Here is a 23,726-nt window from a genome sequence, read left to right as displayed (position 1 = left end):
AGGATCTTTGGGTTTGTCAAACACTAGATTGCTATTTTTATTCACTATCTTGCCCTGTGAACCTAACCTATGCCACTGATCAACTAGTCTATTTCTTAGCCAACCAAATGGTTTTGGTGACTGTTGTTTTATAATATAGTTCTAGATCAGGTACAGCTAGACCACCTTCATTTAATTTTTTTTCATTACTTCCCTGGAAATTCTTGACCTTTTGTTGTTCCATATGAATTCTGTTGTTATTTTTTCTAGGTCATTAAAATAGTTTCTTGGGAGTCTGATTGGTATAGTACTAAATAAATAGATTAGTTTAGGGAGTATTGTAATCTTAATTATATTTGCTTGACCTATCCAAGAGCACTGAATGTCTTTCCAATTATTTAAATCTGACTTTATTTTTGTGGCAAGTGTTTCATAATTTTGCTCATATAATTCCTGAGTTTCCTTTGGTAGATACATTCCCAAATATTTTATACTATCAACAGTTATTTTGAATGGAATTTCTCTTTGTATCTCTTGCTGTTGGATTGTGTTGGTAATATATAAAAATGCTGAGGATTTATGTGGATTTATTTTGTATCCTGCAACTTTGCTAAAATTCTGAACCATTTCTAATAGCTTTTTAGCAGAGTCTTTGGGGTTCTCTAAGTATACCATCATGTCATCTGCAAAGAGTGATAGTTTGATTTCCTCATTTCCTACTCTAATTCCTTGAATCTCTTTCTCAGCTCTTATTGCCGAGGCTAGCGTTTCTAGTACTATATTGAATAGTAATGCTGGGCAACCTTGTTTCACTCCTGATCTTACAGGGAAAGATTCTAGTTTATCACCATTACATATGATGTTTACTGACGGTTTTAAATATGTGCTCGTTATTATTTTAAGGAATAGTCCATTTATTCCTATACTCTCAAGTGTTTTTAGTAGGAATAAATGTTGGATTTTATCAAATGCTTTTTCTGCATCTATTGAGTTGATCATATGGTTTTTATTAATTTGATTATTAATATGGTCAATTATACTAATAGTTTTCCTAATATTAAACCAGCCCTGTATTCCTGGTATAAATCCCACTTGGTCATAGTGTATTATCCTGGAGATGATTTTCTGAAGTCTTTTTGCTAATATCTTATTTAAGATTTTAGCATCAATATTCATTAAGGAAATTGGTCTATAGTTTTCTTTCTCAGTTTTCGATCTATCTGGTTTAGGTATCAGTACCATGTCTGTCATAAAAGGAATTTGGTAGGACTTCTTCAATCCCTATTTTTTCAAATAGTTTACATAGCATTGGAGTTAGTTGTTCTTTAAATGTTTGGTAGAATTCACATGTAAATCCATCTGGTCCTGGGGATTTTTTCTTAGGGAGTTGGTTAATAGCTTGTTCTGTTTCTTTTTCTGAGATGGGACTATTTAGACTACTTATTTCTTCTTCTGTTAATCTGGGCAAGCTATATTTTTGAAGGTATTCTTCCATTTCATTTAAGTTATTGAATTTATTGGCATAAAGTTGAGCAAAGTAGCTCCTAACTATTGTTCTAATTTCCTCTTTATTAGTGATGATTTCTCCCTTTTCATTTTCAAGACTAATAATTTGCTTTTTCTCTTTCCTTTTTTTAATCAGGTTTACTAAGGGTTTGTCTATTTTGTTGGTTTTTTCATAGAATCAACTCTTAATTTTATTAATTAATTCAAAAGTTTTTTTACTTTCAATTTATTAATCTCACCTTTTATTTTTTGAATTTCAAGTTTTGTGTTTGTCTGGGTTTTTTTTAATTTGTTCCTTTCCTAGCAATTTTAGTTGTAAGCCCAATTCGTTGGCCCTCTCTTTCTCAATTTTATGCAAGTAGGCCTGTAGAGATATAAAACTTCCCCGTGTTACTGCTTTGGCTGTATCCCACACATTTTGGTATGATGTCTCATTATTGTCATTTTCTTGGGTGAAGTTATTAATTATGTCTATGATTTGCTGTTTTACCCAATCATTCTTTAGTATAAGATTATTTAGTTTCCAATATTTTTTGATCTATTTTCCCCTGGCTTTTTATTAAATGTAATTTTGTGGTCTGAACAGGATGCATTTACTATTTCTGCCTTACTGCATTTGATTTTGAGGTTTTTATGCCCTAGTACATGATCAATTTTTGTATAGGTTCCATGAACTGCTGAGAAGAAAGTATACTCCTTTCTGTCTCCATTTAGCTTTCGCCAAAGATCTGTCACATCAAACTTTTCTAGTATTCTATTTACCTCTTTGATTTCTTTCTTATTTATTTTGTAGTTTGATTTATCTAATTCTGAGAGTGCAAGGTTGAGATCTCCCACTATTATAGTTTTGCTGTCTATTTCTTCTTGCAGCTCTCTTAATTTCTCTTTTAAGAATTTAGATGCTGCACCACTTGGTGCATATATGTTTAATATTGATACTGCTTCATTATTGATGCTACCCTTTAGCAGGATATAATGCCCTTCCTAATCTCTTTTAATTGGATTAATTTTTGTTTTTGCTTGATCTGAGATGAGGATGGCTACCCCTGCTTTTTTGGCTTTGCCTGAAGCATAGTAGATCCTGCTCCACCCTTTTACTTTTAGTTTGAATGTATCACCCAGTTTCAGGTGTGTTTCCTGTAAACAACATATAGTAAGATTCTGACTTTTAATCCAGTCTGCTAACTGCTTCCTCTTTATGAGGGAGTTTACCCTATTCACATTTATGGTTAGAATGACTAATTCTATATTGCTTGCCATCCAGTTAATCCTTGCTTACGCTTTTCTCCTTTCCTTCCCTCTTACCCCTCTACCCAGTATTCAACTTGTGAACACCACTTGCTTTTCACAGCCCTCCCTTTTTAGTATCCCTCACCCACCTTAAAGTTCCTCCCCTTATTTTACCTCTTTTCCTCACAATTTCTGTTTTCCTTCCCCTTAGCTTACTCCTTCCCTCTCACTTTTCAATGAAGTGGAAGAAGTTTCACTGTAAATCGAATATGTCTATTGATACACACTATGTTCATCTCCCTCCTTTCTTTCTCTCAGATATAAAAGGTTACCTTTGCCTCTTTATGTGATGCAGTACCACCACTTTACACTTTTTTATGATATAATTTCCTTTCCACCTCTAGTTTCTAGGACAAATTATACATATATTCTTTACATATTTTTATGGCAGAAGTATAGTTCTCAAGATTTTTTTACCTTTTTAGAAATCTCTTGAGTTCTGTATTTGAAGATCAAACATTTTATGTAGGCTTTTTCATCAAGAATAGATGAAATTCATTTATTTTGTTAAATGTCCATCTTCTTCCCTGGAAAATGATGCTCATTCTTGCTGGGTAAGTTACTCTTGGCTGCATACCACGTTCCTTAGCCTTTCGGAATATCATGTTCCAGGCCCTTCGTTCTTTTAATGTGGACGCTGCTAGATCCTGGGTTATCCTTATTGTGGCTCCTCCATATATGAATTGCTTTTTTCTAGCAGCTTCCAGTATTTTTTCCTTTGTCTGATGGTTCTTGAACTTGGCCACTATATTTCTTGGCGTTTTGATTTTAGGGTCCCTTTCAGTAGGTGATTGATGAATTTTTTCAATGTCTATTTTACCCTCTGTTTACAAAACGTCTGGGTAGTTCTCTTTGATAATTTCCTCGAAAATGGTGTCCGAGCTCTTTTTTTCCTCACATTTTTCAGGGAGTCCGATTATTCTGAAATTGTCTCTCCTGGATCTGTTTTCCAGGTCTGTTGTCTTTCTAATAAGGTACTTGACATTCTTTTCAATTGTTTCATTTCTCTGGTTTTGCTTGACTTACTGAAATATTTTTACCTGCAATTTTTCTTTAGTGGATGTGGATGTTTTCCCTATTCTGCATTTATAATGTAACTCCTATATCATCCTAGGTAATGAGAATAGCATTGTAGAGTTCAGATTCCTTAGTCTGATATTCAAAGCTCTTTTTAATCTAGCAAGTGTCTACCTCCTCCCACTCAAATTTTATCTCCACTATTCCAGCCAGGCCAGTCTAGTCCTTGTTTCCTGTATGTTATGCAGTCATGTTCTCCACCTCTTCATTTGCCAAGTTCTGCCCTTCCACTCAGCCTTAGCTCATGTCCCCAACTCCTCCTTTACATTCCAATCTGGTAGAGTTCCCTCCTTGTTTGCAAAAGAGACATAACCAAGCCCATGATGTGACCAAATTACCTCTGCTACTCTTAGTAGGAATTTTTGTCTTTAATGCTGGGTATGCTGAGAATTTAGTATTACCACAACACTTTAAAGATTCTTTTGGCTATTATGTTTTGGCTATTATTTGGCTATTATTGTCTTGTGGCTATTATGATGTTTTGCAATGAAGTGTATGTTTCCATCCCCATACCAGAATGATAATTACAGCACTTGCCTTACAGGGGTGTTGTAAGGATCACATGAAATTATAATTGTAAAGTGCTTAGTGCAGTGCCTGTAATATAGTAAGCACTATGTAAATGTTAGTTAATATTATTATCATTCAAAGCAGTTACATATTACGCTGGCTAGAGTTAGGAATTATAATAGACATTATGTTACAAAGACCTGAGTTCCAATTTGACCACATACATTTATTAGTTCTGTGACCCAAAGTAACTTAACCTGTCACCTTCAGCTTCCTCATTAGCAATAAAAGGGAAAGAGCACCCACCTTCTAGGGTTTTTGTGAAGATAAAATGACATAATATTTATATAGCAGAAACTTAAGTGCTTTATAAATGCTAGTTATTACTATTAAACAAAGAAATTAATTATATTGGATTTTTTGAGGTAGTATAATATATAGTATTTATTGTTGTTGTTCAGAATCTCTACTGATCCATTTGCCATCCATCTGCCATTCTTGGCAGATACTAGGAGTGGTTTGCCTTTTCCTTTTCCAGCTCATTTGACAGAAGAGCAAACAGAGATAAACAGGATTAAGTGCCTTGCCCAGGATCACACAGCTAGTAAGTGTCTGAGGCTGGATTTGAACTCAAGATTAATCTTCCTGACTCTAGCTGCAGCTCTCTATTTACAGCACCACCTAGTTGCCTTAGTATATATTCCACACACAGACTAAGTATGACAGATATATATTATTCTACACACTGGATACTACAGATATCATGTAAAACATTCTAAACTTCATATACTAGATATTTGCATGGTACATACATATAAAGCACATATACATATATGTATATGTCCTATATATATATATATATGAAGTTAGTATACATCTCATAGCACAGTAGTGTATATAGTTATTTTGATGTCATTTTGATTCTTCTTGAGAATGAACCAAACCAGTATGTATAGTACTAGACACAGAATATAATACATAGACTACATACAGTAAATATAGTGATACTAAATATAATACTATATGTCCATTGAACAGTATGGATATATAAATATATATGGATATATATTATAAAATTTAGACTATAAGTGCTATAGACTATATATGAGGCTACCATACATCCTATAGCACAGTAGTATAGATAGCTATTTCAATGTCATTTGATGTCAGAACGATGCCATTTTGGTCCATCTTGAAAATGAACTGACCTAGTATATATAGTATTAGACACAGAATATACCATATATAGATCATACACAATAATATATAGAGATACTAAATATAATAGTATATGTCCATTGAACAATGTGGATATATATAGAGATGGAGATAGATAAATCCTGTAAAATTTGGTACATAAGTGCTAAATAAGCATACATCCATATTAGACATATAGTCCATACATGTATATATGGTACATATAATATTTGCCACTCATATAATTTTTGTGGCTAACATACACTCATAATTTATATATTTATAAAAGTTCATGCATTTATATGTTACACATAGTATAAATGCTATTTATAGGATATATACATCTAAAATATTTTTTTAAAATATGGTGATATCTCACACATTCAAATTTATTAAAGATTATCTTTATACTATACTATTATATATAGAATATTCTACAGGAAGCATTTACTGCATATATGCTAAACATGGTATATATACTACATATAATACATTCTACAATGTACCTAACATATACATTACCTTTCTAAAGAGCCATTTAGAACATACATACACATCTATTACATAGAATATGCATACGATGAGTTACAATAATACATATGAGATTACAATACCATTAACTGATCATTTCACATTAAGTCATGTTTCCAAGACAAAATTTTCCAAGAGTAGAAACTATGTCAGAGTGCAATGAACAGAGAGCTGGCCTGGAATTAAAAAGACTTGAGTTCAAATCCAGACACTAATTGTGTGACCAGGTAAGTCACTTATCCTCTGCCTCAGTTTTCCCAGGGATAAGAAGGGCTCTTCCCTTGCAGAGTTGTGAAGATCAAATGATATAACAAAATATTTGGCATAGCATCTGGCACAGTATAGGTACTCTGTTTCTCCTTCCTACCTCCCCCATGGCATCTTATGTGGGACTAATTAGTTATACATTGGCTGTTGACTTTTTTAAGACTTTATTAGATCATCCTTGAATATTTCATCCCCTCTCTTGCCTCTGTGACTTTGCCCAAGAAGTATAGACTTTGAATCCCTCAATATTTAATACTTCTAGTTTTGTCTTTATGTGCTTAGTGCTTAGCACATAGTAACATTATCTAAGTCATTCTGTTCTTCGTTCGTTGCTCTATTTGGTTTCATGGGGTAAGATACTCTTTCCAGGATAAGTAGGAGCTGTTAATGTATAACTGACTTATGATACCTGCAGTATATACTGTATCTGGCATATATATGAAGAATATACTGTGTAAGTGGCACAATAGGTAGAGAGTTGTGCATGGAATCAGAAAGGCTCCTCTTCCTGGATTCCAATTTGGCCTTAGATACGAGCTGTGTGAGCCTGGACAAGTTACTTAATTTTGCCTCAGGTTTCTCATCAGTCAAATGAGTTGGAGAAGAAAATGGCAAATCACTCCAATATCTTTGCCAAGAAAACTCCAAATGGGGTCATGACTGAACAACAACAAACACCACACCTCATTCTTGTGCTTCTAATTCAGCCTTTATTATCCATCTCCTTCCCGCTTCTCTCTAATTGGAAAGCTGGAGCACTAAGTTCCTCCCAAAGCTTTCCTATGTAGAGGCAGTTATGGGACCTCTAGCTCATTCCACTCCCCATATGCAGCTTCTCCAGCTCTCAATTTCCCTTTATATATGTAGTCCTCCCTAATAGTTTGTAAGCTTCCTGAGGCTAAGGACTACTATCTTTTCTTCTTTTTTTATTTTTTGAATATAAATGTTAGTCATTATTGCTGTTGGCTTCTGATTCTGAAGGATGCTGGATAGTCAGTCATTCTGTGATCTCTTGTACAAAACCTAAATTCCATTAAATGTTTTAGGTGAGCATATTGGCGAAGAATTTTACACAATAGTTAACTTGATTTCACAAAATGAAATAAAAACTCTAGTCAGAATTTATCAAAAACTATGTTTAGATTCTTTTTACTTTTAAGAATGTGTGTCACAATAGATAGCTTTAGAACAAGCTAACATTACTATTATTCAGGCATATACAACTGGTACAGTTCAGTAGTACATAAACAACTCTAAAACAAATGTACCATAGACCAGAAACTTAAGTTACAAAAACTATACAATATTATAATTAACTAGTAAGTAAAAACAACTGCTCACAGATTCTGCACACTTAAAAATAAGTTTTACACAATAACTGAAATTATGAATTACTATTATAGGTTATTAACAAATGTAAACCTAAAAAAATTATGGTCACATTTTGCTTTTGTTCCAGTGATGCACAATTATATGAAATGTTACATCTCTTTTGTGTGAAATTAACATTTGCTTCTTTAAAGGATCATATCTCCTAGGATAAAAATACGTCCCTGTGTAAAAAATGTTTAGACTAAACATTCTTTAAATAGAGTCCATATGAATTGTAGAAATTTAAGCAGTTAGGAAGCTGCAGTGTTGTTTTTAGCATTGGTAAACAAATACTGTATTAAAGTGCAGGATCTTTCTTTTCCTTCACCTCTTCCAATTCTCCCTCTTCGCCTCACATCACCCCCTCCATCTGGCACCCACCCTTCCTCAAAACATCAGTCCTGTGCTGGGTGAATTTTGAAAATATCCACTGAAGAGCAGAGTAATGTTGAGCCACACACACAGTCAAGGTTTTTTTTCTCGAAAGTCACTGATAGCTTTCCACAGCGTACACAGCATCCCTCCCCTGGGTAAAAACACAAGAAACATGAATAATATTTCATTTCCACAATACCCTCAATCATCTATACAATATGGTTTCTTAACATTGAGAGCTATTATGACCAGAAAAAGCCTGAATTTAACTTCCTAATATGACACTGTGTATCACCCCTAAATCTATTCTAACCCCACTCCTGACTTGCTTTTCCCCTCTAATCTGCATAATCTCAAGAAACAAAACTGAAAATTTGAAATATGACATCTTTCAAATGAGTCATTCTAGAAAGTGGCTTTTTACATGCTCAAACTAATATAAAGAACTATTTATCTGCAACTAAATCAGATATAAACTTTTAAAATTATTAAGGAGCATCCATATAGGTAATTAAGTAGCACAGTGGATGAAGAACCAAGTCTTAGAGTCGAGAATGAGGTCCTTGGAGTCAGAAAGTTGAATCTTCCTGAGTTCAAATCTGGCCTCAAATACTTACTAGTTATATGACCCTGGCAAGTCACTTAACTGTTTGCCTCAATTTCCTCATCTGGCAACTGAGCTGCAAAAGGAAATGGCAAAGCACTCCAGTGTCTGTCAAGGAAACCTCAAATGGGGTCATGAAGTCAGATCTGACTAAAATGACTGAACAATAACAAAATTCTTTATAGAGGATCCCTATTCTTGTAAAATATGGTATATTCAGGAGTGGAATAAGTCTTAGAATTTTTATATTGTGAAATATACAGCAAAAAGTCTAAAAATATTTGTCTAGTGTATTTTAAAATATTCTATCAGTTAAACTATATGTCTTTGTAAAAAAAATTTAGAATTTTAGAGTTAGTATGGAACATTATAAAGTTCTTATATGGACAAAAAAACTGAGGCCATGTTCACAAGGCTTTTCTAGCAGTACACTAGTACTTGGTCTTTGTGACTCTTACCATATTGTTCTTTTCACTACACCATATACCTTGTTGTTCAGTCATCTTTCAGTCATCTCTGGCTCTTTATAAGCCCATTTGTGATTTTCTTGGCAAGACAATGCAGTGGTTGTAATTTCCTTTTTTATCTCATTTGACAGATGAGGAGACTGAGGCAAATAGAATTAAGCAACTTGCTCAGGGTCACACAGCAATTAAGTATCTAGGCTAGATTTGAACTCAAGAAGGTGAGACTGTTCCAGATTCCAGAACTGGCACTGTAAACACTGCACCACTTAGGTTGCCTCAACTATATGCCTTAAACAATAATAAAAAAAAAATCATGTTACCTCAGCCGCAGGCATTTCAGATCATCGCGAGTAACACAGTAGAGAACATCAACTAGAGTATAGTCTTCAGCCAAAAACTAAGGGGAAAAAAGAGATATAAAAATAAGGACATTGAAGTCCTTGTAACTAGATTTTAATTTCAGATTATGGTAATAATTTTAAAAAGAAATCAAAGAAAATTTAATATAACTCCTCATTATTGTGGAATTGAGGGAGAATCTGTTTTTCATTTATTAAAAGGCTGAAATAGAAAATATCTTTAATAAACCATGCAGTCATCAATTACTTTTAAGCATATTCAGTAACAGAAAATAAATGCAAGCAAGGTGTGTGGCCATCTAGGAGCCCCAGGGGAATTGTCAGCATGCAAATGTATGTTCTTCAAGTGATTTTAAAATGTTTACTGTGTTCCCTTTGTCAAATGTACTAAACATTATCATCACTTCAGTTAACATTGATTAGCAGATATTTTTCATATCTGTAAAGTATGGGTTAGCTTCCTGGAGGGCCTCAGGGTCAGCCAGAGTCAAGATAAATCAAAGTCCTTGGTCTTTAGGGGAGAAGTGAAGGACGCAGGCAAGCTGCCATGTGGCTTGCCAAAGATGTATCCTGGATTTTGCAGTCCGGAGTCTCCAGCCTCTCTCCTCCTCTCCTTCTGCCCTCCAATCCTTGACTAAGATTATCTTTACTACCAAACATTCAGCAAGCACCAATGGTGAGGAGAGTCATCATCCAAATATATGCTAATAAAGCCATTGTTTCACATCAAATAAGTAGCCTTAAGTGCTCTCTTGTCTGATTCAGAGTTTCAGCCCTCTACACACATCAAAAAATATTTCAGCTTTGCTCATATCCAAATGATTAAAAATTACACAGAAATAATGTCTGAATTAGTGCTGTGCTTAATTTCAAATATAGTTTATGATTAATATGGCTTGTTGTAGGCAGTCAGATATCACTGGTATTTCATTGTGAAGAGCAATGTCAATCCGCATCTTGACCAGGGACATGATTTTTTTTTTTTAACATTATTGAATGAAGTGCTATATATCTTATAGGTGGGATATACTTTTTCCAATCATTTATCAATAACTTGAAAGACTGCAATTTTCTAGAGCTGCTCTAAGTTTTATCTGGTCACTCAATAGTTTTCACTTGGAAGGTGTGGGGAAGGTGGAACATGAATGATCTCTGATAATTTTACTTTAAACAAAAACCTGAGATCTTGACAGTATCATTCTTGTAAGAATGCTGAGCTAGCATGAAAGAAGTAATATAACTCATGCATCCTATAACCAGCATGTAGATAAGTATTTAAGCATTATCATTTATGTTGTTATTTGTAACCCAGGAAAAATATACAATGAGAATCCTACAATTAGATATATTATCTTATTTGACCAGAAGAAATTGCTTATGCCTGTATTAAGGTCACCAATCTCATTACTACATTAAATAGTCTAAGTATTCATTGTTCAAATAAGTCTACAATTGCAAAGAAATGCCACAATAACCTCTAAAATGAATAATGTCTTATCAAAATATTTCTTAAACTGTGGGATTGAATTAGATATAAATATTAAATATTCCTTGTTCTTCTTGGCTCTATTTACCCATTCTGATTTTTCAACTTTTTGCTACTCTAATATTAGAAACATGCTTGAAAATTTTCTCCCCCCAAACCCTCTAGCTTTCAAAAGATTAAAAGTTATCTCACAGATTCCCCCTTCCTCCCACCCCCTGCTCCCTCCTTGAGGCTGGGGTTAAGTGACTTGCCCAGGGTCACACAGCTATGAAGTGTTAAGTGTCTGAGACCAGATTTGAACTCGGGTCCTCCTGAATTCAAGGCTGGTGCTTTATCCACTGTGCCACCTACCTGCCCCTATCTCACAGATTCTTAACATTTTTTTTTTTTTACCCTGCTTATAGTGTCCTCATCAGCTCCATTTTCTCTCAGCCAGTCGATAAGTTCAGAGTCTTCAGCTCCTATGCCAGGAGAATTGAGGTGACAAACATACAGTCCAGGAATGTCTAGAGAAAATGTGGTTTGTAAATGTTTAGTTTCTACACCACGTATATTTCATATAATTGGATATCTGGGAACTCTGACCTTCTAATTATAAGATCTGAACATTTTCATAGGTTTTCACTCTGTCATCAAAAAACATAACTGGTAGAAAACAAAAACTAGTTTGTGTGTACGTACACACATACTTGTACACACATGTAAATATATAGTGTGTTTATATGTATATGTTTATGTGTATAGATATACTTATGAATATTTTGGTACATATTATACATATAAAAATAGATCACAATTTTGTAACTGATTGTTGGAAATGATAGAATGATCCTCACACTTTTCATTCTTATCTACTTAGTTTGGTGAGCTTTCAGAATTTATGCCAATTGTGTAGTATTTGTCTTTTCACTTGACCATAGCATAACACAATTGAATATGCTAACAGCAACCGCCAACGAAGCCTTATTGTAATGTCTTACCCAAGGATGTTAAAGGCAGCCTAGCAGAATAAGTTTAAGCTAGATTCACTGCACGCTTGGAAGAATTATTGTACAGATGGTGATGAAACACATCTCTTGTCCACAAACCAGCCTGGCTAAGTAAGGAAAGATTTATCACCTAAAATTTGCCTGTCAGGTGACATCTTTTTGGGGCCACAGTAACTGATGAAAACTGTCTAATAAACTACAGAATTACTGTAATGTATGTAGTTGGAGGGAACATCCACACTGGGAGAATCAATGGAGGTTCTGAAACATAACACCAATCTCTTTTCTTCCTCTCCTCTTTAGCCAACTAGGCTATGACTTTTCTACCTTACAAGGTACACATAGGCCACCTCTACTGGGGGACATATCAGTAAAGTGTTACATTATAAACCTTTAAAATAGGTGTGTTTTTAGCTTCTTTGGTCTTCAAGTAGAGAAAAACACAATGCTGTCATGTCAATGTCATATGCATATGTGTGTGTGTGTGTGTGTATAATATATATTTCAAAAGCCTATTTTTACTTATTTGCTTCTTTTTTGCACTAAGTACAGTGCCTGGCACAATGTAGGTGCTTAATTAATATTGATTTTTTGATTGTTTACTACCATTAATGATAGACTTTATTTTCTCCTTCCCCCAAGGCAAATGCTGCTAACAGGTATGATTCAAATATGGCAACTGAGTACAGGAAACAAAAATTATGTTTTGCCCTAATTTTTTTGGTTACTACAACCCATTTGAAAAGTGTTACTTTAAGATTCTCTATCATTTTATATATATATATAATAAAAAAAAAAAGATAATAAAAAAAAAAAAAGATTCTCTATCATTTACCTATTGGTTGTGACTTAAGCTTCAGATGTTTAATTTCTTGATCTTTTTCTTCGATTGCTTGATGAAGGAGTGCTTGGAATTCTCTCTCTTTTCGAACTAATTCCTCTAGCAATCTATAGAGAGAAAAATTCATATTGAACAATTTGACTAAACGTTGTTAGATTTAAAGATATCATTAATAAATCTTCTAGTCTGAGCTCTGTCTGTTGGAAGGATTCGACATGACTTATCCTAGAAATGCAATTTCCAACCAAAATCATTTGAATATACACATTATCCTATTTCCTCCCTCCCTCCCTCCCTCCCTCTCTCCTTCCCTCCCTCCCTCCCTCTCTCCCTCTCTCTCTCTCTCTCTCTCTCTCTTTCTTTTCCTGAGGCTGGGGTTACTTGGTTGACTTGCCCAGGGTCACATAGCTAAGTGTCTGAGGCCAGATTTGAACTCAGGTCCTCCTGAATTCAGGGCTGGTGCTCTATCCACTGCTCCACCTAGCTGCCCCAATTATCCTATTTTCTTTGGTAAATACAAAATAGCAAATTAAATCTTGCTGTTTTAACAAACACTACTCAAAGTCTAGTCCATTATCAAAAAACCCAGAGAAATATGTATGCAATGAAGAAAAAACATTTCCTTTTCTCTTTTCAAACTAATAATATTTGAGAAATACTGTTCTATGGCTTTGACTATGGCAAGAAAAGGAAAATCAACCATTAAGATACAAATAACTTATAAATATCCCTTAGAAGTGAACTGTTACTGTAGTGGTCATAAGGAAACTCTCCCTTTCTATTACAATTAAGGAGAGAGGAAAAAATGGAATATTCCCTAAGTGATGAGGGTACATATGAGAGAGAAAAGTAATATAGACTTAGAGTGACTTTTGGGATGTGAGCAAAAACATTCTTTTCTATCACAAGGGGGGAATCCTTTGGAAAGGTAACATTATTTTCTCCTCTACAGGAGAATACTGTATTTGAAGACTGGGGTTCAATACTGGTTTCACCACTTGACTTGATTTAAACTACCAAAACCTCATTTGTAAATGTCCTGCAAGATTTCATCAAATTTTAAATTTATGCTCACATATGATCCTTTCCTGGAATATACTTTTCCCTGGAAAGACAGGGAAATATCATAATATTTGAAATAGGAGAATTTTTGGTATTCAAAGCCTTTCCAGAATGGCAGAATATGCTAAAGTTTGCGCTTCACTAGCCCACAAAATCTCAGGAACATTTGAACATCAAAAGGGTCTATGAGGTGCAAAGCAGATGTGAACAGGATAAAACATATTATGGAGAATGAATTAGGTAGATGAAGCAAACAATAAGGGAATTACCAGAGAATAGTATTATTATCCTAGAAATGGAGGTGAGTTGGTTATGTGGCTTGGAGGAAAAATAACTGGACACTCCATATGCTCAGAATTATCCAGACAATACAAAGAATCTAGAGGAACTCATAGAACTGGAGGAGATTTTGGTCCAACACTTTCATTTCACAAATGAGGAGACTAGATAGAACACACAGAAATCCCTAGAGGTAGCATTTAAAGCAAACTCTACTGACTCCAGTCAGTGCACTGCACAGGATGAGTAAGTATATGGGTGAGCTGGGATTTACAGAACTTCAAAGATCTTCATGTGAACATTATGAATCTGTAGGCAAGCTGGAAACCTGATCACCATTTCTGCTAAACTATAAACAATGAACTTTTCAAATATAGTCTGTTGGTGAGTTAGTGACACTAACCGGTGAGAACTGTGAAACTAAAATTGACTTTTGAATTAATGGCAATATCTAAAAATTTATTATTTATGCAATCTTTTAAGACAAAGGAATAGGAATTTGGGAGAGGAATAACTAAAAGAGTGGGATAAGTAAGGTAGAAAGATTAATGAGTAGAAGCTCCAGGAAGGCAAACTACTAATTACATCTTTGAAGGAATGGGCTGCCTGCCTCAAAAAGTGATATATTCCTTGTAAGCATAGCTCTTCAAGCAAAGCTTATATTATTACTTTTAGTAAATGTCCCACACCAAACTTGTCCATGTGTGTGCTGGATTTCCACAAATGGGTGAAGAATTGAAAGTATGATCAGATATAAGGAGGAGGTGGGAGAAGCTGGGCTCAAAAGGTGATTTCAAAAACAAGAAAATTCTCCTACTCTGAGAACTGGGGTGTTGACACATAAAGAAATCAAGTATTACAGTATGAAATGAGACCAGGGAAAGCCATGATTTCTATTCTCCCTTCCTCCATTTTATAACAAGACTCTCTAAGAGAAATTGTTCATCAAACTAAAGTAATTTGAGATTTTATTTTTTCAACCTTGAAAACACAATATATATAGTTAGATATGGAATGTGTTTCATATTTTTCAGATTAACTTTTAAAAATCTAAATAAATCAATGAAAAGTAATTTTACTGAACTATCCAGAGAAAAATGGAACAGTTTTCCTAAGTGGCAATAAGATAATATATGTCTTTTATCTTTAATAATAAACCTAGTCATGAAATTTGAGCCTTTATAATAAGAATCCCTTAGGCTTTGAATTATTTTTCTGCTTGTCTAAAAACAAACAAACAAACAAAAAACCCATCTCTTTGCATAGCCAGAGTTAAAAAAATCAACTGTAACCAGCTGATTCTCTGTTATTAAAGGAAGCTATAAATTATAAAGATTTAGGCTTTGAGTTATACCAAAAGCAGGGGGGAAAGAGGAAATTCTAACAGTCAGTTTAAGTCACACATATGCTGAATCTGTGCTACCAAGGTCCCATGAAGACAAATTAAATTTAATACATTTGGTCTTTTTGGTCAAATGAACCTGACAGTAACTATTTGCTAATGTTTATCCTTAATTAGTCAAAAGCAAACCACTTAGAAACATTAACTTTTGCCCCACTCCCTTTTTTCTGGAAAGAACTGTGGAAAATCCATGGATTTTCAAGAATGTATACTTTCTGTTCTTTAACTATGTGTCAGAGGGAGTATTTTGCTTTGGAATCTATTTCCTAGGCAGTCTATGAAATGTTACATATGAAGTTGCTCTAAAGAACCTAAAGGATAAAGCTCCAAAGGATGAATTGACATCCATGTTAATGGGGGAAAAAGTGGTTTTCAACCAAATTAGCTAAATTAAAACATTCTGTTTGGTATAGAAGTGTGCCAATGATAGCAAAAGTACAAATGGAGAGTTTCTTCTGCCACTATACTGATCTGCTATAAAGGATCTGTGGGGAAATATGAACAAAAGTTACATAGGCAAGAAGGCACAGAGCATTTATAATTTCTGTGGAGGGGAAGGAGACCTAAGTTGATGAAATCATGAATCCATTAATGTTATTTTGTAAAGAACGAGCTAGAAATCATGTTAAAAAAAGTACTGAATTTATTTGAATTTTCATTGTCTACCAAAGTAGATAGAAAAAAAAGAGTCAATTTTATAAAATTAAAAACAAAACAAAACAAAACAACAACAACAACAAAAAAAACAACATCCCAGCAAAGATGAAAAATCAACACTTGGAGATTGTGGGAAAATAGACATACTAATATCTAGTAAGTATTCCTGTGAACTGATCATATCCATTCTAGAAAACAATTTGGAATCATCCAAGAAAAGTGACTAAATAATTAATACCCTTTGCTCTAGTGATCTCACTATTAGGCCTATGTCATAAGGTGGTCAAAACAAAGAAAATTCTATATATACATTAGTATTCATAGTGGAACCTTTTTGTGATGGCAAAAACTTGAAACAAAGGAGGTTTTCATAGATTGGGGAATGGTTGAAAATTGTGGAATATGAATATTATGGACTACTATTGTTTAGCAAAAAATTACAAACACAAGGAATTCTGAGAAACATGGAAAAATATGTATGAATTGATGCATAGTGAAATGAATGGAACCCAAAAAAATGATATTCACAATTACTGCAACAATGTAAATGAAAATGTCACTAAAAGGAAGTGAAATTGGTAAGTGAAAAACTATTAACAGTCCCAGAAACCAGATAATGAAACATACCTCCCTCCTCTCAGCAAAGAAGCAGGGGACTATTTATTAGGATAAAATGTTGCATGTACTATCAAGTTCACACAATTGTTTTTTAACTGCATTTCCCCCTCATGGCAGGGTTAAATTCCTTGAAATGTAGGAGGAAGAGGGAGATATAGAATTTTCTTTTAAATAGAGTCAATAAAACTAACTTAAAAAAAAAAAAGGATTCACAAAATGAACACTTACCTATTTGTTTCTATTTTCATTCTCCCAAGCTGGACATTCAGAGACCTGTGAGCACCTTGGGAATCATGAGATACTGTGGAACTGAGTGTGCTCACTCCAGATGTGGCCACAGCATCTTCAATGACTGCCTGAGGTCTTCGATTAGTTTGAGTGGGAGGCTGTTCATCACCGTCATCTTCAACATCCAGGTCGTCCTGATCAGCTGTATCACTTTCAGATGCGAGACTGAAGTGTGGCCTCAGTTCTAGGAGGGACAACAGCATTAACTAAATCATATTCTGATATAACATAACAGGCATTCACTTTGTTTCTGTAATACAAAATTACAAAGAATTTTAGAAGTGGAAGAGACATTAAGAATTACATGGTCCTAATAAGAAATGGTTTACATATATGCACTACATATATAACTTGTATTAGATTGCTTTGCCATCTCTAGAAGGGAGAAGGAAGGGAGAGATTTAGAATCTTGAACTAAATAAAAAAAAAAAAAACAACAACAATGAATGTAAAAAATTGTATTTAAATGTAATTGGTGAAAAAAATAAAGTATTATTTAAAAAAAAAAAGAATTACATAGTCATTTTATAGATAAGAAAAAGTGGCCCAGACAAGGTGAATGAACTGCCCAGTATTACAGAGTTAGTGAATGGCAGAACTTGGAACTCATAAACCCATAAGAAAAAAGGTTATTAATCCCTCTTAGGTTTCCAAGTGAGCCCCACAAAAGTCCACTTAATGATGTATTCACAAAAGCAATTAACTAGGAGCCTGGGTTCTGTGTCCTGCTCTACCACTTACTAATTATCTGATAAATAAAAATGACTTCAAAGAAACAGTTTCCTCATCTACAAAATGGCACTATATATGCTCTTTTTCCCAGGGCTTTTGATATATTGATATAAATAATTCAATGGAAAAAACAATGAATAAAGGGCCACATTAGGCATTGGGAATACCAAGTCAAAAATAAGTCAGTTTCTGACTTAACTGAGACAACTGGGAAAGGCATTCTATAGGAAGAGCTACCTGATACTGAAAGAAAGCAAGGATTCTTGAGAAGAGGTGGCCCAAAGAAGAGTAAAGCATTCTTGGCAGGACTTCAGTGAACAGCTTAGTTTGGATGTAATGCTGAATGTGTGAAGGGAAGAAATATGAAAAAAGATTGGAAAGCTAAGGTGAGAGCCCAATTATAGAAGGCTTTAAATGCCAACCTGAGATATTTGTGTTTGCTGTGAAAAGGCTACTAAAAGTTTTTTGTGTAATGGAGAGAAAGTCAGATATAGTTTTCATTAATGTAAACCTGTTAGTGTATGGAAAATGGATTCAAGTGGGGAGACTGGAAGAAATTAGATTAATATAATAATAACAGTACTAGAAAGTTTACTTATGTTAATACTCTTCTCTTTGGGAAAGTAGAATCTAAAGTCTAGGGAGGTCCAGGAACATAACTTCTCCCTACCATATCAGTGGAAACATAATCTTGTCCATACTACCACCCTCCCACTCAATCTACACTTTGACCCCTCTACAACAGGAGAGAATATTTACACTTCTAGATACTATGGGAAGTGACTCAAGCAGGGTATGGAAGTGCAATCTAGAATTTGTAGCAGGAGACAGAATATAGCAGTATTGGCTGGTTGGGGATGGAAAGATCCAGTGAAGGAAGTGATAAAGGTAGGGATTCTATGACATTAGGCTGTGATGTGTGAAGTAATTTAGAGGTAGGCAGTCTCATTCCAATGGTAGTGGGATGGGGGGAAGAGGAGATAAGAGAAGGGAGAAAGCAGAACATCAGTAAGTTTGATATCTGTAAGTTAGATTTTTGTCTCCTTGAATTTGGAGATGAATTTGCAATGTATTGCATCTTATCTGGGTCCAGTAAAATAGATTCATGTAAATCACCAAGTTGTAACTAAAGTAACTTCCATTGGTAACTAAACTAAAATTATACTTGGAGGTGTAATTTAACAGCAAATGTGACTAATTGTTATTTCATGGAGAACCTTTCATTCAGCAAAGATATGAACAGCCTCTATAAGCAAAGTACTATACTAGACAATTCTGAAAAGTGTGCAGATGAAGACATGGTCTCTGCTCTAGCAGTACAGATAAGATATAAACTACAAACAACCCCAATCCAAAGTATATAGATTTTAGTGCTAAAAAAGAGATCAGAGAAAATGCTAAGGAAGTACGAAGAGGAGAAGTTCCAGGTTTGGGAGCTGGGAAGGCTTTGTAAAAGAGGTAGCAACTGGAGTGGATCCTTCCTTAAAGATTAGGATTTTGAAAGGGTTGTTGGTGAGAAGACATTCCAAAAGAGGTAATGAATGCTGTGAGCAAAGGTGAGAAAGGGCAGAACACATAAGAAAATGATGAATAGTCCAATGGGACAGAAGTGAAATACTTTGTCTAATATCATTGAACTATATGAGTCTGAAGAAGAATTTGAACCCAGGGCATTTTCATATCCACTATGTCATAATGCCTCATTTTTTTGTCTAAAAATAGAAAGGTATAATGATTTACTAATACTTAATATATGGAAGATAACACTTTCATATCATCTGTATGTCAGGGAGTGACATGTTTATATATTAAACATATGAAATATTCTAAAATGAGAGATCTAGTTTGGAGGAGTTGAGAAAGATACTTTTACTCATTTGCTTTGAGCACAATGCAATTGTTACTTATCTGTGTCCTGTTAAATAAGAGTTGTGGAAATTATTTGATTATAATTAAAGTAACCCTCAAAGAATGGGCAAATGTTTTAGAAAAAAGAAAAAGAAACAGGTTAAATATAATATTAACCATAGGTGAACAACAGGAATTAAGACAGAGCTGACACTTCTTGCTGTACAACTGGCTCTTCATTAGCCATATGATAATATCAAAACAGTCCTAATCTGACAGGACATCAGATGGTTAGTGATGATAAAAATCTCTTGGACTACCCAGAGTTTGGGTAGCCCTCCCTGACTATCTTGTGCTACTGTTGAAAAGAACAGTTGGAACAGTTGGACTTAAAAAAAAAAAAAAAAAAAAAAAAAAGTAGTGTTCCAAGTCTGTTGACTTTTTTCCATGGTAACAAAAAACACCATCAGCCATGTTATATCTGTATCAGAGCTCCTTAAACTTTTTCCAATTGCAACCACTTTTTACTCAAGAAATTATGATGTATAGAGGTATATAAAATAAGCATAGAAACCAAACATCTGATAATAAATCATAACTTTACAAGACCCCATATAGGGTTGTGAATTACAATTTAAGAAGCTGGGACTTAGAAGATATGTAAAAAACAAAACAAAACAGTCTGTCCCTTCATAGTAAAGGATAACTTTCTAACAAGGAAAAAGTAACTGCTTTTCAGAAGAAAATGCTTATGCTGTGGAGAGAACATCTTGGACATGGGGGTTTGGAAATGATTCCATTGTTGTGATTTTGTTGCAAAATACAATGAAAATATGGCATCTACAAAATTCTCACATCTATACATTTAACACCCTACCCCATTTTCTATTTTAAAATGTTTTCAAAGAATATCCATAGATTTTGAACAATTTGTTAAACATATACATATTTTGATTAGTTTGCAAAGAACTCATTGATCTCACAAAAGATGAAAATTTACTAGCCAAGTTTCAAAAAATTCTTCACAGGGTAGCATGGAGTGAGTAACTATGACTAAGAAAACATTGCCCTCAATAAGTTTCATTCATTTCAAATCCTTGAAACATATCTTTTCCATTTATTACATTCACTAAAACCATGTATTGAAATAAACTAAATCGAGAACCTGATCTTTGACCTTCTATATTACACAATGTTAAGCCAAGATTTAAAAAAAATAATGATGTATGTTCAATCACATTTCTTTCACTTTTGTGAAAGCAAAAAAGATTTTATATATGATTATGCTAAAGAAATATTTATTTATTATCTCATTTAAAAAAATAATTCCCATTTTGTATATGTTTTATAATAGGTTATGGAATGAGATTTACATATGGTCAGTGTATTGCTCTGTTTTATTGTGCTGTTATTTGTTACAAGAAAGAGTTTTAAAGGTGGAGGAGAGAAGATGTATTCATTAGGAAATACCAGTAATAGAAAATTAGAAGTCTTAACAAAACTTTTAACAAGGGGGAAATCAGTTGAGATACAACTAGAGCCAGAGAGCCAGAAAGAATATGTGCATTTGTGTGTGTGTGTGTGTGTGTGTGTGTGTGTGTGTGTGTGTAAGTCTAAGTTCATGAGGCTGAGAAAGAAGGTAAATAGCAAGGGAGTAGCAGTAATAAGTATTTGCTGTTCTTGAAAAGTTCAGTGGTGAAAGGAAGAAGAGATTTAGGAGGGTATTAGAAAATATCTTTCCATTTAGTACAAAAAGTAAAGAGCAAGAGAGAGAGCAAGAGAGAGTGAGTGAAAGAGAGAGAGTGAATTTTGTCCACCTGCATTTTAGATTTCCTTCACAGGCTAATTGTACACTATTTCAAAGTCCGATTCTTTTTGTATAGCAAAATAACTGTTTGGACATGTATACATATATTGTATTTAATTTAAATTTTAACATATTTAACATGTATTGGTCAACCTGCCATCTGGGCAGGGGGAAGGGGGGAAAAATTAGAACAAAAAGCTTGGCAATTGTCAATATTATAAAATTACCCATGCATATATCTGGTAAACAAAAACTATTTAAAAAAAAGAAAAAGAAAAAAAAAGAGAGAGAGAGAGACAGAGAGAGAGAGAGAAGACAAGAGAAGAGAAGAGAAGAGAAGAGAAGAGAAGAGAAGAGAAGAGAAGAGAAGAGAAGAGAAGAGAAGAGAAGAGAAGAGAAGAGAGACAGAGATAGAGAGAATATATCCATGATGAAATAAAGCAGAGAAAGTAGAGGATTTAATTTTGAAAAGGAAAAACATTTCTCCCTTATAAATAGGAATGAAGAGAGAAAATTGAAAGTACAGAGAAATTCTGAGATTGAGAAGAGAGAAATTGAGAAAACCATGGCTGAAAGACCTCAATAAAGTCCAAGGCAACATTGCCAGCCTAGAATGAGGGAAATGGGGATAGGGTTGGGATCTTTAAAAAAATGTTACAAGTTTGCAGCAATTGCTTTGTGGAGTCAATCAAGGAGCCATTCAAGATAAATAAAAAGATTTCTGAGCCTCAGTGAAGCTGAGATGAGCATTCATTTTTTGTGAAATCAGTTGGCACACTTTTGTAATTTTCTCTACTCATACTCAATAGCCCTATAAATTGCATGAAAAAATGCAGTTGGTGTCATTTTTAGCTTGAAAGTAGTTATGATTCAAATAAAAATTATTCTGAATTTTTCAGAGCATTCAGAGCAACTTTCTGGTCATTTCCTAATGTAGAACAGAGAAGTGTGGTTTGATGTTAAGGTGGATGAAAGATCAACATGGGCTTACAGAGTCCTTAGAATGGCTTACTAAGGAGTCCAGGCTAGTTAGGAAAACAAGAGTAGCCAGGTAAGGATGGATAAACCAGATGAATCTGAAGGGAATAAAAAGACTATCTAGATGAAGGGTAAAAGCTGGTTTGGTTGAGAAGCTAAAGGAAGTAGAAAAGCTGGAAGTTAAAAAACATTAATTGTTGGTCTTGAACTCATAACTGGGATATTTTGTTCTTAAGCTACGATATAGAGGAAGGAGACATTCAGAAATTGGCACACTTTTGGGAGTAAAGAAGATCACCAATTTTAGAAATTCACTATGGAAAAAATATAAAATACTCAGATGAACAAAATAAATAATGCACTATTTAATTACCCAGTCTAAAAAAACTGAACAATCCTTTATCGAATCCAAAATAAACAAACAAAAACTCCAGAACCAGTCAAATTGATTTGTCAGTGAATGTTATCAACATTCAAAGAACAATGAATTCTCACATTACATCAACTGTTTTCAATAACAAGAAAAGAAGGGAACTTAAAAAAAATTTTTTTTTACAACACAAATATGGGTCCTGATATCTAAATTAGAAAGAGAATAAGTAGGAAAAAAAATTGACTGCTACATCACCCCTAATGAATATTAATGCAAAATTTTAAAATGAAATTTTGAAAAAAATAGACTCCATTAACATACTAAAATTACATATCATTACCAAGCTGGATTTAAAAAGCAAGAATGAAGGAATTATTCAACATAAGAAAAACTATAAATATAACAAATCATGTTAATAATATAAATGATCATGCCAAAAAGTCCAATGCATAGTTGGTGAAAACACTAGAAAGTTTAAGAATAAATGAACCTTTTTTTTTTGTTTGTTTAATCTAGTAGATAATATCTATATAAAATCAAGAACAAATGTCATATGTAGTGAAAAAAAAGTTAGAGGCTTCTCCAAAAAGATCAGAGGTGAAGTAAGGATAACAATTATCACCACCACTTTTAACAAAATCTTGAAATGCTACTTACAGCAAGAAAAGAAAAAAGAGAAACTAAGGAAATAAGCTCAGGCAAACAGAAATCAAAATGATCTCTTCTGTAAATGATACGGCAATTTATTTAGAAAACCTTTAAGAGTCAAAATTAAATAATAAACTTAGCAAAACTGCAGGATGTAAAATAAATTGATAATAAAACCCAACAGA

General features: G+C 33.8%; 1 protein-coding gene across 2 annotated transcripts in view; it reads right to left on the bottom strand.

Moving 5' to 3' along the window:
* Positions 1-7,478: 7,478 nt before the first annotated feature.
* Positions 7,479-23,726, bottom strand: part of MAP3K5 (mitogen-activated protein kinase kinase kinase 5) — a 250,131-nt gene continuing 233,883 nt past the window's right edge. For both annotated transcript variants that reach the window (XM_074309740.1, XM_074309739.1), the window contains 5 exons: positions 17,096-17,339; positions 12,844-12,956; positions 11,413-11,525; positions 9,495-9,571; positions 7,479-8,254 (listed from right to left, as the gene is read on the bottom strand). In XM_074309740.1, the coding sequence (XP_074165841.1) occupies positions 8,194-8,254; positions 9,495-9,571; positions 11,413-11,525; positions 12,844-12,956; positions 17,096-17,339 (608 nt within the window). In that variant the 3' untranslated portion in view covers positions 7,479-8,193. The remainder of the gene's footprint in view (positions 8,255-9,494; positions 9,572-11,412; positions 11,526-12,843; positions 12,957-17,095; positions 17,340-23,726) is intronic.

Source organism: Sminthopsis crassicaudata, chromosome 4 (assembly GCF_048593235.1).
Source record: "Sminthopsis crassicaudata isolate SCR6 chromosome 4, ASM4859323v1, whole genome shotgun sequence".
Lineage (NCBI taxonomy): Eukaryota > Metazoa > Chordata > Mammalia > Dasyuromorphia > Dasyuridae > Sminthopsis > Sminthopsis crassicaudata.
The sequence above is the reverse complement of the archived record's forward strand: the minus strand, read 5'-3'. Positions and strand labels throughout refer to the sequence as shown.